General features: G+C 40.4%; 1 protein-coding gene across 3 annotated transcripts; it reads left to right on the top strand.

Annotated features, from left to right (window-relative positions):
• Positions 1 to 8102: 8102 nt before the first annotated feature.
• hmga1a (high mobility group AT-hook 1a) lies at positions 8103 to 14654 on the top strand. 3 transcript variants are annotated; one of them, XM_042492543.1, is made up of 5 exons: positions 8103 to 8202; positions 9183 to 9286; positions 10659 to 10742; positions 11745 to 11798; positions 12586 to 14654. In XM_042492543.1, the coding sequence occupies exons 2-5, from the start codon at positions 9203 to 9205 to the stop codon at positions 12646 to 12648; spliced, it is 285 nt and encodes a 94-aa protein (XP_042348477.1). In that variant the 5' UTR covers positions 8103 to 8202; positions 9183 to 9202; the 3' UTR covers positions 12649 to 14654. The 3 variants fall into 3 exon arrangements, with proteins under 3 accessions (XP_042348477.1, XP_042348475.1, XP_042348476.1); XM_042492541.1 differs by having other exon boundaries at positions 8104 to 8202; positions 9183 to 9301; XM_042492542.1 differs by lacking the exon at positions 8103 to 8202 and adding an exon at positions 8300 to 8441 and having other exon boundaries at positions 9183 to 9301.
• Positions 14655 to 16127: the final 1473 nt, after the last annotated feature.

Genomic DNA, 16127 nt, shown 5'->3' with positions numbered 1-16127 from the left:
TTGGTTGTTTTCCATCACGTGCAGTAGGGCCATTGGAAACACTATAAGTCAATGAAGTGGGCAAAGGAATATGTTTTTTGTTTTAGGTTATCTGTCTCATTTAGTGCTGTGTGAATAAAGTGACAGTGACAGCAAATATGATGAAAGTTTGTTTTTATTTTTTATTAAAGTTACCAACTACGGCTTTTAAGAAAAAAAATGTTCTCACTCTAAATACAAGCACTGTGCATAAGCAAGTATGACCACAAGATGGTGTAATTTCTTAGAGAATTCACTGGTGTCATCCTCCCAGTGTGATTTTGCAAATCTAATCTCTGTCTGCCACCTATTGGTAAAGACGACAGACTGCTCTTTATCAACCGTAATTACAGATTACATGGACCTAAAGAGTTCAGTTTAGGACACAAAGCTTCTAAAACAAAGTAGTGGATGTATAATTGAACATTACATTTTTAAAATGCAGTTGAAGTAAAAATTTCCCATCACGTAATTGCTGCCGGCTTGAGAGGTGCTGCACTGACACTGACCCTGACCTTTGACCTCTATGTTGAGGCACTAAGCCAAGAGAGTTTGCCTTCAGGGATGAATAGATTTCATGGAAACAATGCTAAAGAAGGAGCGGAGCATGTTTGGGAGATTTTGTAATGCAAAAGCTCTGCTGTATGCATGAGTCTTGGTAATTATACACATAATTGAAAGGATGCTGGATGTGATTAAGATGATTGAATGAATTAGAGGAAGAAACTAAGCAACAATATGTTTTCAAAACTCTGTCTGAGCATTTGGTTCTCATCGAACAAAGACTAATAATAAAAATAAAACATCTAAAATAGAGAGCTGTTTGCATTTTAAAAGTGTTGCTGCCAAAGGAACTTTCAAATATGGCACTGTTTTCACCCGTCCAAATTTCACGAGCTTGAGTCACAGTATGACTGATGCACCCGCTGGATCTTGGTCCAAAAATCTCAGGATGTGGATATGAAACTATTTAAAAGGGAGAGTGGAGTGTTGAGTCAGTGACCGACGTGCTGAGGTGAAATTAGGTAGTGTATGAACTCGTATTATTCCCCGCGTATAGGAGTATCATATAAATACAGTGCTGTGTCCACTAAACAAGCAGCACGCGCTACTTCCTGTGTTTGTGTGAGTCAGATACTACTCATGAGCGGACTGAATCAGCCCGGGCCCCATCCCCCGCCCACTAACCTCCATCCGCCCCCTCGCAGAAGTATAAAAGACACCCACACACATATTCCCATCTCCGCCCACCTTGCCTTTCAACTGCTCCCACACTTTTCCTCTCCCCTCCCGACGGATTTTCTCTCTCCGTCCGTCTCTCCTTTTTTTTTTCTCCCTCCTCTTTAGTGGGAGGATGTGAATGGCGTGTGTGTGTGTGTTAGTCATGTTCAGGCTCATCCAGGGCCAACAGCAGCACAAGCAGGGGGAAACCCAGGCACAGGCAGGAATAGGATGTTTTGTCCACATCTGTTAGTTGGTTTGGCTGCAGCACTCTTTGCGGTTTACACAGCGCCTAAAAATGGATTGCTAGAGCGAGTTAGAGAGCATGCTGGAGGGGAAGACGGATGAGCATATAGTAGGGGGGGGGGGGGGGGGCAGAGGTGGGAGGGGGGGAGGGGAGAGCATGCCAAAGTGGGCCAAGACCCCCCTGATGGTTAATAGGATTCAGTCTGCCCTGAGCTGCTGCAGAGTTCACAAGCCAGGAGACGCCTCCGTAGAGGGCGTCTGATGCGGAAGTGTCTGTGTCTTGGACGGTTTGATTAGCATATAAATTCAAACTGACTCATCAGGTTGTTTTGTGAATTTTTTTTGTGCCACAGGTTAAGATCTGGTCATTCTGGTACAGAAAACATTTCTTCGTCAATTTGCTATAAAGAGGCAGTTTTCTGATATAACGTAACCTTAGTTCAAATGTATGTACTCTACTTGATGATCCTGATATGAATGATCTCAGAATTACTCACATTCCTTAAAATCCAACAACCAAAGTCATACAACAGTTGACTGAGACTGGAATCTCTTGAAAATGTTGACCTTATTTTACCTCGCTAATAACCTGAATGCACTTATAAGATAGGATGACCATTTTCTAGGACAAAGGAGTCAAACTCATTTACGTAATGAGCTGCACACAGCTCAATTTCATCTCAAATACAGTCAAATATTGCATAATGAATTACAAACAAGAACACCTCCGATTTTTCTCCTTTCTTTAAGCATAAAGAATATTGTGAAAACATTAATCCATTTACAAAACAGTTGATTAACAGACCTTTTGAGAGAAATAATTGCACTTTAAACAATATGTCTCAGTTTTTCCACATTCATTCAGTCTACTACTCACCATCGTCACATGAGCAGTCTCCAGTATATCTCCACTCCTGCAGAAATGCTGGCTCACCACATTAAAACCAAAGTGGTGGCTATTGAGTAAACAGGTTAAGTTATCTGCTGCCTTACAAACCATTTACAAATTGAAAGTTACGGCAGTCCCCTTGCAACAGGGTTCTACCAATATTGTTTTGAGACAGAAGTTTGGAGCAGGCTATTTTGTACTGAAGCTGCTGACTGACAATATTTTGCACAATGATCAATGAGTTGTTTGGGGTTTTTTTTTTCATAGAATTGGATTCTGGTCAGATGGAAAAGCCTCTTAAAAGGGATACCTCTGTGATTTTTAACCAGCTGTGTATCATACCAATAAGGGTCATATATGTAGATGAACTGTGGTAAACTTACATCTATCTTAACATTTCGTTTCGCCTCCAGTGATGCAATGATGCAAAACATGTCATTCAGGAGAGTTTAGCTGGCTCTTGGGCTGTTGCTCCAACTACAGGCTGTACTTTAACGTTTTCGTATTGCCCGCCACCCATACCACCACCACGGACACATCAAGGATAGAAGTAGATACTGGGGGATGCTGTGTGTTAATTGTAGTTTGACTGCATACATATGCGGCTGTACCACCTGTGTCTCTCTCGTCCTCGTGTATGGATGCAGGGAGGTTATTGTCTTAATTTCACTGTATGTGTCTGTGCTGCTTATGTCTCTCGTATGTCCAAGACAAATTTTCCTAAGGGAAACAATAAAGGCTAATCAAATCAAATCGAGATGAAGACATAGACCAGCCTCTCTCTCTCAAACTCAGACCAAACCAAGATTCTGTTATTCTGTTTTTTTCTCATCTAAAATGATTCTCAGAAGCATATTTTAGCGCCCTGTGTAGCTGTAATAGCGAGAGTTTGTGAACAGGAAGTAATTATTGGTCCGTTGTGGCGCAGGACATTCTGATAGTTGCAGGTTTTCTACCTCTGGGGCAAAAGCAAATGACACTGTCCTTTTTCTCTGTTTTCTCTGGTCACGTAGCACCAATTTCAAAGGATTTCCATGTTTCTACTTGATAGACATGACAAAGCCATCGTTCCACGTTCACACGTTCTTCTTGAGTTAGGCAACTCATTGCTTAACTTGCTCCTGACACATGGCACCTCTTAGCACTCATAAAAGCATCAACATTTGGTGTGTCAGTCTAGTGTGCCTGTTTGGACCCTTTGGTATGCTAGTTCTGGCTCATGGGTGACACGTTTGAGATGCCGATTTTAGGATTTCAGTTTCATCCTGTAAAGTCAATCTGTTTTTGAGAGTGACATAGACAAAAGTGTATTGTATTCAAATAGCTGACATGTCCTATACGTGCTATATTTTTTGGAGAAAACCCCACTCTGCCCTGTGATCAGTTTCCGCTGTCTTTACTGATTTTGTAATTTTTGTCAGCAACTGTTTAGCTTCACAACTAAATGGTAACAGCCAACATTTGTTTTGCATCATCACTGTTCAGTCACATTATCCAGTCCCCTCATCGGTCTCCAGGTGGTGCCAGTGGTTGACAACATTCCTCTCACTCACACACACTCGCACACACACACACACACACACACACACACAGACAGACAGAGTAGACCTATTTCCCTGTCTCCATCCAGGCTCTGGGTATGGCAGAGATGTGTGAGGGTGTGGGGGATGGGGCTGAAGTAGTTGTGGAAGATAGAGGAAGGAAGTGAATAGAGTAAGAAATGGGGAGGGGGGGGGGGGGGGGGGGGGGTGGCATGCAAGGCACAAGCACATGCTGAGCAGAACATTGGACTCATTGAGAAAAGCGCTCCCTCCATTCATGCCCTATCCGATCCCCTTTTCACCAAACTCTCATTCCTCTCATCATGTACGTACAGTATGGTGATATCTGTCCGCTATCTGCAGATCACAACTGTTTTGGGATGACTTCATGATTTAATGTTTTTGTTTGCTGCTTGAGATAAATCCTGACAAAACAGACGTAGAGGTGAAATACGCACTAATGGTCTCATTTTGACCACTTTCAGGTCACTGTGCCTTCTCAGTATCTGCTTTCAACTGCATCGTAGAGGAGCCATCAGCTCCAGATGGGCGTTTCATTTACATCAGAAACCCTTGTGTGAAAGTAGCAGTAGGTGGTGGTTTGATTAGAGCGCAGGTTAGAGTGTCTCTACACCTTCACCTTGTCTGCTCTGTATCTGCCACACCCATGCAAAATACATCAGATGTTTATTCATTTCAGATGCAAAATAGTGAAATCGACACCGTGCAAAAGCAACATAAAGGGTTCGCCTACAGTATGTCTGTGTGAATGAATGAAAGAGGCGGTGGTGTGGACTAGGTTGTCACAGAGCAGGAGGCGTAATCAGGAATTAAATTCATCCTGTAGTGTAGGAGCAAACATACTCACTTATACTCATAAAATAATAGTATAAGTAGAACAAAAGTGACTTATCGTTGTTATGGGGTGACTAAGAGGCATTTTGTGAATGTGAATGAACTTATACGTAAATCTTGTATACCACTACGACTGAAATCACATGTATTGCAGTCAATAAAATAAATATTATAATAATATAGGCATCAAAAATGCAAAAAGTAACAAAATCAAAATCAGCTGTTTACATTAAACACGTAACAAAAACAAACAGAGGAGTAACCAGTGTTTTCTCTGGTGCACTTCATTTTTGTTATTCCATTTTTCCAAAAATATTTGAGATTATTATTTTAGAATTCTGGAAAAAGTTGTCATGAAAAAAAGCTCATTTTCTCTGAAATTATAAGATTGTTAGTTCAGAGAAACAACAGCAGATGTTTTTCTTTTCCTGGAAACTTTTCTCAGAGACAAGACAGACCAAGCAAATATGCCATAAATAAGAATCAAGACAGAAAAGGGACTGGAAAAATCATGATTTAAATTCAAAATACAAATAAAATATTTCACTTTAGAAACATCCTGCACAACCTTAGGAGAGCACAAGAGTAAAAAACCATTTAAATACAAATCTATAATTTATAAGAGCAAGTTATGAAAATCTTCAAAAAGAGAGCGAGCAGCAGTAATGTTTAGAGATTATGCTACTTTATACTTCTGCTCTGCTACAGTTCAGAGGAAAATATTGTACTTTTTTAGCTGTAGCTGTCCATTACTTTAGAAATTAAGATTTGGCATCCAAAACATCCGATACGTTTATAGAATATGATTTAATATAATTAGATTAAACTCTTCAACATCATATGAAGCAAAATTAGCTCCACCTCAACCAACTACAACAATTAATTCCTACTTGATAATCCATTAATGTCATATATAATGCAACACTCGTGTGGGCCATTTTACTGCATTAAATGAATACTTCACCCCTAAATGAGCATTTGTATAACAATAATTTACCCAGTGATACATTAAAATGCTAAAGAACACTCTGCAGGAGAGTCAGAGGTGAGTGCGTTTAACAACAGCAAAACTATATCAAAACATAAGTTTAAAACTCCAACACAACTCGTGCAGTATTATCCAACCGTCATTTATCCAGTCATATGCTGAGAACTTCCCAAACAAAAAGCCCTTTCCGAGGGTGAACTGAACTAAAAGTGAAACTTATCCATGCTTTCTTTAAACAATTTAAAGTCCCTTCACAAATAACCTGCTGGTTTAGTGCTACCTCTATAAATGACTATGTTTGTGTTTTTATGTGACTTTGGTGTTTTAAAAGGTAAGTTTGGCCACATAAACTACCTATTGGGGCAGCGACAGTGTCTGCGTTCAGCGAGGAAAAAATATTGCTTTGGTGAATGGAGTCTGGCTTTAAAACGAGAGCATTGACGAGCTTAACTTGTATTTCAGTTCCCTTTCAGAGAGGGCTGCCGTGTTGTTTGAGGGTTTGTAAAAGAAATGTTTTGATATAGTTTTGCTTTTTATTTGAGACGGTCACCGATCGGATTCTTTATTCTCCATGGAGGCACGAGAGAGAAACAGTTTATTCACAGAATCAACAAAACATGGGTTGAGCAAAAATATTTCCTTAGGGTCCTTTAAGAAATGTGATTATAAAATAATGAATAAAATTTCTAATATAGGTAAATAAAAGATTTAATTAATCACTTTAAGACCGTTAGAGAGCAATCTAAGTATCATTAAAAATAAAAATTTGTCACTAATGAGAGCAAGTTATCAAATTTTACAAAACATCAAGAGAGAGTACACAGTTTCTGCAGCAGTCACACTCAGAGGTTATTCTACATCTTTCTTCTGCTCCACTAAATTTGAGAGAGAAATATTGTGTTTTCTACATTTATTTGACAGCTCTATCTAAACCATTACTTTACAAATTAAGATTTGACATCAGAAACATCTGATGAGTACAAAGGAATTGATACATTATTACAAAGTAAATTAGCCAGCAGTATATTAAGCAGATTTAAATGAGCTCCACCTCCAAAAACTACAACAGAAAACTCTTAATCCACAATGTCATATGTAATAGTGCAAAATATTGCATGGAGCCTTTTCATTAAATAAACTAACTTTTGATATTTTAAGTTCATTTTGCTGGCTTAATTTTACACATTTTGACAGAGCTTTTGGCAGTGGAGCAGTTTTAAATTGTTGAACTTTTATCTGAGTAAAGGATCTGGATACGTTGTCACTGTAGAAGATGATGCTTCAAGAGGAAAATAACAAGAAATGCCTGTCTGAGCTCAAAACCAGTTTGTGCTTACACTGTGGAGTCTGTGGTATGTACTGTTTAAGACATGCATACAATATTAAGATACCGTGAAGATCCTCCAGTCGTTACAGCAGAGAAAAGGAAGCAAATATGTGCAGATAAATGGAGCAGCAATAATTAATCAGTTAGTTATCAAATATTATTCTAATTTCCTACTAATTTTATAATCAATTAATTGAGTTTTTAATAATTTTATAAGGAAAAACTCGAAATTCTCTGATTTCAGCTTAATTTCTGATTTCTTTACTTCTCTGAATATTGGGGTTGTGGACGAAATGAGACATTTGAGGACGTCATCTTGGACTTTGGGAAACACGGATCGACATTTTTTCACCACTTTTTAACACTGAGGACCAAAGAACTTATCAATTATTTGAGAAAACAATCAACAGATTAATTTATAACGGCAAGGCAGCTTTATTTGTAAGGCAGATTTCATATAATACGGGCATTCAAAGTGCTTTAGAGAGCGATAAAACATATCAAAGGGTAGATGCTTACCATAGAAGAGTAAAAGAAAAGATATAAAAGGTCAAATTAATTACTAAATGATTAACTTTTTAAAATCACCATTAAAAATAGGGAAAGTGCAGGTGCAAAAACAAAAAAGAAATAAAAATGATTCCAAGTTGCAGCCCCATAGAAACTAACAGAAATAAATAATAAGAGATACATAACTAAAATGAGAATATAATAAACATAGGAACAGGAAGTGCAATTGAAATTAAAAAAAAATAAATCAAGAAAAATGATAGTGTTGTAATTAGGCATAATGAATAAATATAATGATTTGGGCCTAAGTGATACAGTATTTCAATGATAATATTTTCTTGTGTCGCTGAAGTTACATTCTGCAAATTAGTTAGGCTTTTTGATGTTTTGTTATCAAACTAGGGGAATAATGAGGTTCCGGGAGGGGGGCGGGTGCTCCTCTCGTACTGTTGGTGGCCCATTTATCATATCCCCGCCCTCCCATGAGGGCGGCTCTTTAAATTGCCTCAAAACTCCTCCTGGCTGGCGCCTTTTTCCATTATCTGCAGGAGACAAGACACACGTGCTATTTATAGGACGTCGAAGGAACAAACTTCTCAACCTGCTGGTAAGAATTCAGAGTCGTATTTCTTAAGAAGAAATCAGTTTTCTGCCTTTTCTGATACATAAGGTTTTTTAAAGGGTGCACGAGCTAGGATTTGAAAGGGGCGGGCTGTGCGTGTTGCCTGACGAATAAAAGCTGTAGCCTATAGATCTGTGCAAGGCTTTTTAACCGGGTACAACCAGCCAGGCTTAAAGGAAACATTTCGTCTTAAATTCAGAGCCGAGGTTATATCCGAGCGATAGGTGAGTGCAAGACAAGCGACGGTGAGCAGCTGAAAGTTTGCATGCTCGATTGGATAGATATTTTTAATGCATTTCACAGAGCGGCAGCTCCGACGAGAGGAGGCTGCATGCTTTAATATGAAGCCGTCTTTTGTTGCCCCGGCCCGGGCTTTCGGCGCCGCAAGTGAACCGAACGCACCTCGCTTGCTCGGTCACATTTTCTGCGCTATTTTTTGAAAGCGTCCATGCAGGCTCTGTTTTAAAACTCAAATCCCACCGGACACACATCCGCCGTTGTGTGTGTGTATGTGTGTGTGTCGGTGGACCTCTCCACGGCCCCGGCGTGCAGACATGCTGAGATAGTTTTATGCGCAGGCCCGATTATTGGCCACAACAACTACAGCATAGGGCCTCTAAACATGGTCGGTGCGGGGAGGGAGCATCGGGTTCAGTAATCTTGCAGATTTATGCGGCCTGCGACCGCCTACGGAGTCCCAGCGATATCAGTCGGTTCGGTGTCAATCCCTTGTTTGTGTGGCACCGTTTGGCCATGTAACGGAGCACAGATGAGACAGGAATAGACTTGGAAATAAGCGCGGATTAATTTGAGTTTAACGTGTTACCGGTGTGTGGTTAGCTCGGTCATTTTAGGTTTGCTGCTGCGGTCAGTGAGTTTATAGCCCTTGTATTTTTTGGTGCATGTTTGTATGAAAATGGGGCTTTGTTTAGCAGCAGGCGTGACTGTTGTGATTTATTTTCCAGGTCTGTAAAGCAAAGCAAACATGAGCGACAAGGGGACAGTCTCACCGAAGGAGAAGGAGGCGCCGGAGAAGAGGGGGCGTGGAAGACCCCGCAAGCAGCCCCAGGTAAAGACCTCTGACGTAAGTAACTTTAGTGCCAATTTATTTATTTGTTGGAAATTACACATACTTTTCACGGACAAAAGTCATAGGGTTTCACAGTCGCATTTTACAGGCCTTGAAAAGTCATTGAACAACTAATTGAAAGTTTTGGAATAATCATGGGAATTTGTGTATAAGAGAACATTAAGTAAGAACATTGACAGTGTGACGTAGCTGTACTATAAGTTTGAGTTTGTTTTCTTTCTTTCTTGGTTTTTCTTTAAACTTAGTGGGGCAAGGAAAAAGTATTGTCATTGAAAAGTTTTCCCAGTTTTGCAAGCTTTGAGAATATCAGCACCCCAAATTGCAACAAAAGTGGGCATGCACTGAGGACTTTGACTAGAAACAAAACACACCATTACCTCACATCTGTTCCAGGTAGATAATATTGCATATTAGGTAGTCACGCATATCTATAACATAAGCTCCCTGCTATTCCAACGAGCTCTGTGTGATTCAAGATATGGCTGCAGCAAGCCCCTGTGACCATTTGCTCACCCCTTTATCAGTGTAAACGTAGAAGTCTACAACAAACTTCCTGTGTGTCTCACCGGTTTGTAAGCAACCTGTAACCCGACACCTTTAAACCTGTATTAACCCCCTGACGACTCACCTCTGCTCGTCATGTAATGAATGACATAGCCGAGGCGAAGCACAGAATGGCTCGTATAGCTGTCACTCTTTTAGTATTGAATTGCTCGGTTGCTATGAGCTGCGGTTGTAAACACGCTTCAAGTGCAATAGGAGAAGTGTCCACCATGACATGGCTTACAACCACAAACTGTCACAGGACGATACTGAATTTACCTTGCATTTTGGTGCTGGTGGTAATCCCCCACAGATAATTCCCCTTTCTGCACCTCAGTCCGGTTCCTTTCATTTTCAGATTCAGATTGTTTATTTTTCATCTTCCATAAATGAAACAAGAAAAAAAGGCATAAATAAGTAGATAAGTCACGAGAAAGCTAAAAGAAATGTGAAGGGCCCCTTAAAGTGCATAGCCTTTTGTTATTTGTCCACTAAAAGCACAACCTGTGCATGCCTTTTTAGGGAGACTTTCACTTCTGAATATCGTCTTTTATTATTATACGTGTTTGTTTTTCCATGTCGGAGCAAAGCAACATGTGGCTCTGAGCACCTGTCAGTTTTTAAAGTCCATATTAGTTGCACTGACCTTGGAAAGTGTACTTTATGTTGATGAGCATGTTTCCATTCTCATATTGTACGAAGAGCAGATCCTCCTTATGATGTAAATAAAGACTGAGTTGTAAAGAATACATTGGTTTTTTTTTGTCCGTTGTGGTATTCTAACTATCTTCGCTGTTGTGATTGTCAGGAGGCAAGTGGGTCTCCTACTCCAAAGAGGTCCAGAGGACGGCCGAAGGGTAGCAAAAACAAGTCCTCCACCACCAAGGCCAAGGTGAGTCAGAGCCGTCAGTGGGCATGTGGCGACAGGTCACGATTTCAGCAACAGTCAGCATTCATCCTAAACTGCAATGGCCTCCATGCCAAGAAAGACAGCTTCTCACTGTTATCCCATCTTGTCTTGCAGTCATTTCCTTTGTCTAACCCTCATTCCTTTATGGTTGATGACCACTTTAACGGTAGCTAACCTCATCCTCTTAAAAGGACATCCTGCTGTTACTTGTGATATATTGGTTGGCTGCAATTTAGCCGCTTCCCCCCTCCTCCTGTTGTCAGAAATAGCCTGGCTTGGGTTTCCCATTGTAAAGACCTTGGTTTACTGCCTTACTTTTTTTTCTCGAGCGATGCTCGCTCAGTCTGTACTTCCTGTCCTCCAGCTTCCTGCAGCTTGTCATGCACAGTGCGGTGCAGGTGCAGAGGCCGCAAGACTGTTTCCAAGCTGACACTAAGCACCCCTCCGCCCCCACCCAGCACACAGCCCTAGTTCTTCTCTGCCTGTCGTCTCCATAGCAACAACTGATTTTTCTCCCTCGCCCCAACCCTCCAGCTCCCCCGTGCGCTCGGTCTTCGCTGCTATGTATGGGAAAGGGAGAGGGAGCGTAAAACACACATGTATGATATAGGTTTTAGCAGCGAGGGCCGAGCTGCAGAGGGTTTGTGTCTCCGCTCAGTTCCACCAGCTGTCTCTGAGCCTCAGACCAGGTGGCCAGCGAACTGGAGTGCCCTGTGTGCAGTTCCTGTCGGCCTTCCAGATAATAGCCAATGAACCCAATGCCCCTTTTCCATCTGTCTCATTTCAGAGGTGCTACTGCCACCTGCAGGCAGCCAGAAGCAGATTTCAGTTAGGAGATTTAGGTTGTTTATATCACAGGTTTTTGCACTGATCCCCCTCAAAAAAAATCTTGGCTGCAATGAGCAGATCAGTAAGAGCAAGAAAATCACAACAAAATGCATCACACTCGTATCTCTGTTAACATGCATTGTTTTTCTTTTTTAGAAGGCGGCAGCTCCGGCTGCAGGAGGAAAGCGCAGGGGAAGACCTAAGAGAGAGGTAAGAGTCCCTTCGCAAACACTCCCATTTGTTTTAAACCATTCCTACCTCAATTCAATTATGATTGGTATGACTGTGACTGTCTGCAGGGCGAAATTGCATTTTCCTAATTCCCTCGCCTTCCTCTTTCCCCTCAGACAAGTCATTTTTACTCATCGCAGCTATTTGTGTCATTTAGAGCACTCTCTACCTTGTTGGCAAATCTGAACCTGCACAGCAGTTTGAACAAAGTCTCCTTAATCCAAATGTTGAGTAACTCTGCAGTTCTTTTTTTATAGCAAAAATAAGTTGCCAGACTTTGTAGAGCAGGTCAGAATAGCATGTTTAATCTAGGAAGAAGTTGCGGTCTTGTAGTAACATTCTGTCATGTGCATGAGTGGTTAGGGCGTACGCTTAAAACAAGTCTGGATTGAATTAGTCACAGAAAGGAATGACCCAAAGTTACCCTCCTAACCAGACCCGCTCATTTTTATGAATGAACATCTTGGTCAGTAGTGAGTGTGAGGAGGGAGAAAAAGACAAGGGAGCAAAAGCAGGATGCCTCATTGTGACTCACCACTCTTATGAATCACTCGTCGCTGCAGATGGCTCACTCTTCCTTGTTCCTTGTGCCACAGCAGTTTATCAAAGAGATTTATATTTTTTTTTCATGTTTGGGGTTATTAAAAGTAAAACAGTCACGTTAGGACATGAATCACAGACAGCTATTATTGTTAAATGTTGATGGCATTTTCCTTGTGGGCGTAGTCGGGGGCTGACAGGTTTTTTTTTTTTCCTTCTGTCATAGGAGAAGGAAGAAAAGGCGTCCCAGGAATCATCTGAGGAGGAGGAGGAGGAAGAGGACCAGTAATTCACAACGCATGCTACCTCACTTCAACATACTGACTTACTGTTAACCAGAACTGGGCTTTATCTCCAACACCAGTGCCACCACATGACCACTGTTCACGACAAAGCCCTCTTTTGCCAGAAAAGGTGGGTTAACACAGTTCAAATAATCATGCAACAGCACTGGATAGAACGATGGACCTTGCTCAAGCATAGATCTAAGAATTACATGAAAGGTAACAGCCCTTTTCTCTACATGTCATGTTATCACAAGTCTTTTATACTGGACAAAAGCGTGCTCCAAGGAGCCCTGGACGTTTCCGTTCCCCCCCTTAAGACGGTTTGTAGGAACTCTTCTCTGCTTAATGTTACTTATTTGTTGTACCCGCATCTGAGATGGTAGGGCATATAGATTTTTCTCCATGTTTTGTACTGGACAAAGGTGAATTTTACCTATACTTGCTGTTTTTTTTGGTTTTTTTTGTGTGTGTGTTCGTGTGAAGTGGTTAACCTATCCTTTGCGTCGTATTATAGATGGAGTTGAGCTTCAGCGTTTAGGATGAGAATAGGTAACAGATGGTAGGGTTTTCTTTTCCTCCCCATTTCTAATCTGCTTAACTGATTTTGCCCCCGTCTCACCAGTAGAGCAGAAGCATCCTTACCCCCCTTCTCTTTAGGACAGTTTAGACATAGTTATGCTTCTCAGACTTTCTTCGCGGTCCTCGGCGTGTAGTGGGGAGATGTAAAAGTGTATCGTTAGTATGATCAGACTTACTGTTTTTCCTTCGGGTTACATACCATTTGAAAAAAACATGAGTGTGCTGCTTTTTCATGTCATAATCTTTTTTTTGGTATAATGTGTGTTTTTAAGGATAGGGGTTGGCAGAGTTCTAGGCTGAGAGCATCAGTGTCGTTTCTTCAGGGAGCTTTTACAAAATTGCTGTTACATTTTGTCTTCACACGGTCCTTGGTCTCTAAGCGCTCACCCAGTCACTCGTTAAGGCAAATTGCAATTGGTCAAACACAGTTTGATTGTAACAGAGGATAGTCAGTGGCACTGCTATCCCACAGGGCTGTACCATTCCATCTGGCTCTCACAGCTTCACCTAGCTTGGTCCTTCTGTCATCACTTAGTACAGTAATATACTTTTTCTTAGTCTTTTGAAGATGTGTGTTGTATGCTGTCTGCTACGAGGAAAAAAATGTTTTGTGTATTTCTAAGTGTCAGGGAACCCGCAGTCACAGTCCACTTAACTGGGTTTTTCCACACACCTAAGCTGCTACAACCTCAGTTACGAAACCCGGAAAACTGCAAACAGGCGATACACGGCCTGGAATTTCATACCTCACTCAACAGCTTACTCTATAATTGCATTTAACTGGTTTTCTGTTGTTTTAAATGTAACCTCTGGCATGAGTTGGAAAGATGTCGTTATTACAAATCATGTTTTTTTTTTTTTTTTTTTTTTTTTTTTTTACCTGACTGAAATGAGGTATCTGAAGTTTGTGATTGTGTTCGCACACGCAGCACAGTCATGCCTCATTCATAACCGGAGCTTGCAGACAGGTTGTTTTTTAAAATGTGTGAAGCAAGTCAGGGAGACCTGTCAGCTTGACAACTGCGTTCGCTGACTGTGGTAGATTAGCAGGTGTGTTTTTATTCTTCTGGTGCACTGAAATGTCGGTTCAGATTTTCATGGACAAATGTTTGTGTGTTTGTGATTCGACTGGGCGCTCTTTCCACTTAACCGTTCCCTCGGCTGCTGTGTGTTCGCCGCACGCGGCCACCCCTCGCCATACTCATACGACGATCATTTCGTGTCTTTTTTTCAACATCCTCTGGACAATATCGGTGTCATTTTTACATACCAACATCTTGCATCCGTTCATTTATATACTGTAAACTCAATAGGATGGGATCATTCTTTTTAATGTACACCGTATATAAATGTACAATGTCTATATTTCTATGGTGCCCTACAACGATTTGTATCCGAAATGGTCAATAAAGAGAATTTTCTTTGTCAATTTTCCTGTCACTCAAGTTTTTCAACCAATTGCTCAACTAAGCATTAGCAGGGTTCCTTAAATCTCTAAAAAGTTCAAGCATTTAATTCTAAAAAAGTAAGCTTTAGATTGGATATAAATGTCTTAAATCAGTGTTTCAAGAGTTGTAGTTCAGTAGGGTTCCAACAAAATTAGATTGCATTGTAGGATGATTCAGAAAATACTGCGGTTTCACGGTATATAAAACAAGGTTTTTAGTTTGGTTGAAAAAAGTTTTACTAAAAATGACACTAAACTCCTTTTTAAAAATGGAAGTATGTTTGAACAGTCTTCCTTTTGAAAATAAAGGTTAAATAAACAAATGTATATGGTGTGGTAATCAATTGTCAAAGCATAGTAAACCTCGAAACAAGTAAGACAGCTGCAACTCTATTGTGCTGTTCATTGATGGGGAAGTAGGATTTTAACAGTTTTCCTGACATTGCATTTTAACATCTCATTGGTAACATCATTTTAAAAAATCCACTGAATGCCTCTTGCATTTACAAAATTTAGCCAAGATTTGAGACATAGCCGAAACCGGCAGGAAGGAATGCGTATAAGGCTTGATGTATTTTATGCAGAAAGTCGGCTCTATGGCAATCAAGGTAGCAAAATCCCATTTGCAAAACTGAGAAACACAAGAAAGCTTAAGAAAGCTTAAACAGCATGTACAGTTCTGTCCTACCCTTGTCTCTGCCATGTGACAAAAATGTCAAGTTTCATGTTGCAGTAAACTTGGACAAAATTCCCAATCTTAGTAATTTATGGCGGTTCATGTTTTTCTTTTCTTCAATTTCAATTTTTGTTCTAAAATTTCATTCTGGGTGGCTTTAAAAATAGTCTAGTCCTGCATCTATTTTGCTGTAACTATTAGGTGTGTAAATATTTTTTTATAATGTATTTATGTTTTGGATGACATAATATTTGCTTATTTTTTATTAGATTCAGAGAATGAATGAATAACCTGTTTATGAAACTTATCCTGGTTATGATCATAATCGGGATATGGTGTTCACATGACCACAGAGGATCGGGTATTAACATTCTGCTCATACACCCCAATTTCTTGCAGAGCGCAGTGGAAAGCATGGACAGGTTTCTCATGAATGGGACATGGTGTTTACATGCTCAAACATGGACAGAATACAAAAAAAATCAGAATAAAAACAGGTTATTCATGTCCAGGCTGCAAACACTGTTTGTTTAGGAAGGTGTACTGAATGGAAACAATGACACGGACTTGCTGTGGGAATTTCAAATTAAAGGCTTAAAGATGACGATAAGCATCAGCATTTTTAGCTTGCATTGATAATATTTGACAATTAATCATCCTATTGATATATTGATCCAGATAAGTGCATTGTTACACCCCTAAACACGTAGATGTCCACTGTAATTTCCTTCACACCACAGGAACCTCTGGGCTAATAAAGCAGCAAATGACAATGAGTG

Source organism: Plectropomus leopardus, chromosome 8 (assembly GCF_008729295.1).
Source record: "Plectropomus leopardus isolate mb chromosome 8, YSFRI_Pleo_2.0, whole genome shotgun sequence".
Taxonomy (NCBI): Eukaryota; Metazoa; Chordata; class Actinopteri; order Perciformes; family Serranidae; genus Plectropomus; species Plectropomus leopardus.
Note: the sequence above shows the minus strand (reverse complement) of the source record. Positions and strands in the feature narration are given on the sequence as shown.

Coding starts and splice junctions, on each gene's coding strand:
- hmga1a (XM_042492541.1), top strand. CDS start 9,203: ATGAGCGACAAGGGGACAGTCTCACCGAAGGAGAAGGAGGCGCCGGAG. Junction 9,302..10,658: donor CCCAGGTAAAGACCTCTGAC/GTAAGTAACTTT, acceptor TGTGATTGTCAG/GAGGCAAGTGGGTCTCCTAC. Junction 11,799..12,585: donor GGGGAAGACCTAAGAGAGAG/GTAAGAGTCCCT, acceptor CTTCTGTCATAG/GAGAAGGAAGAAAAGGCGTC.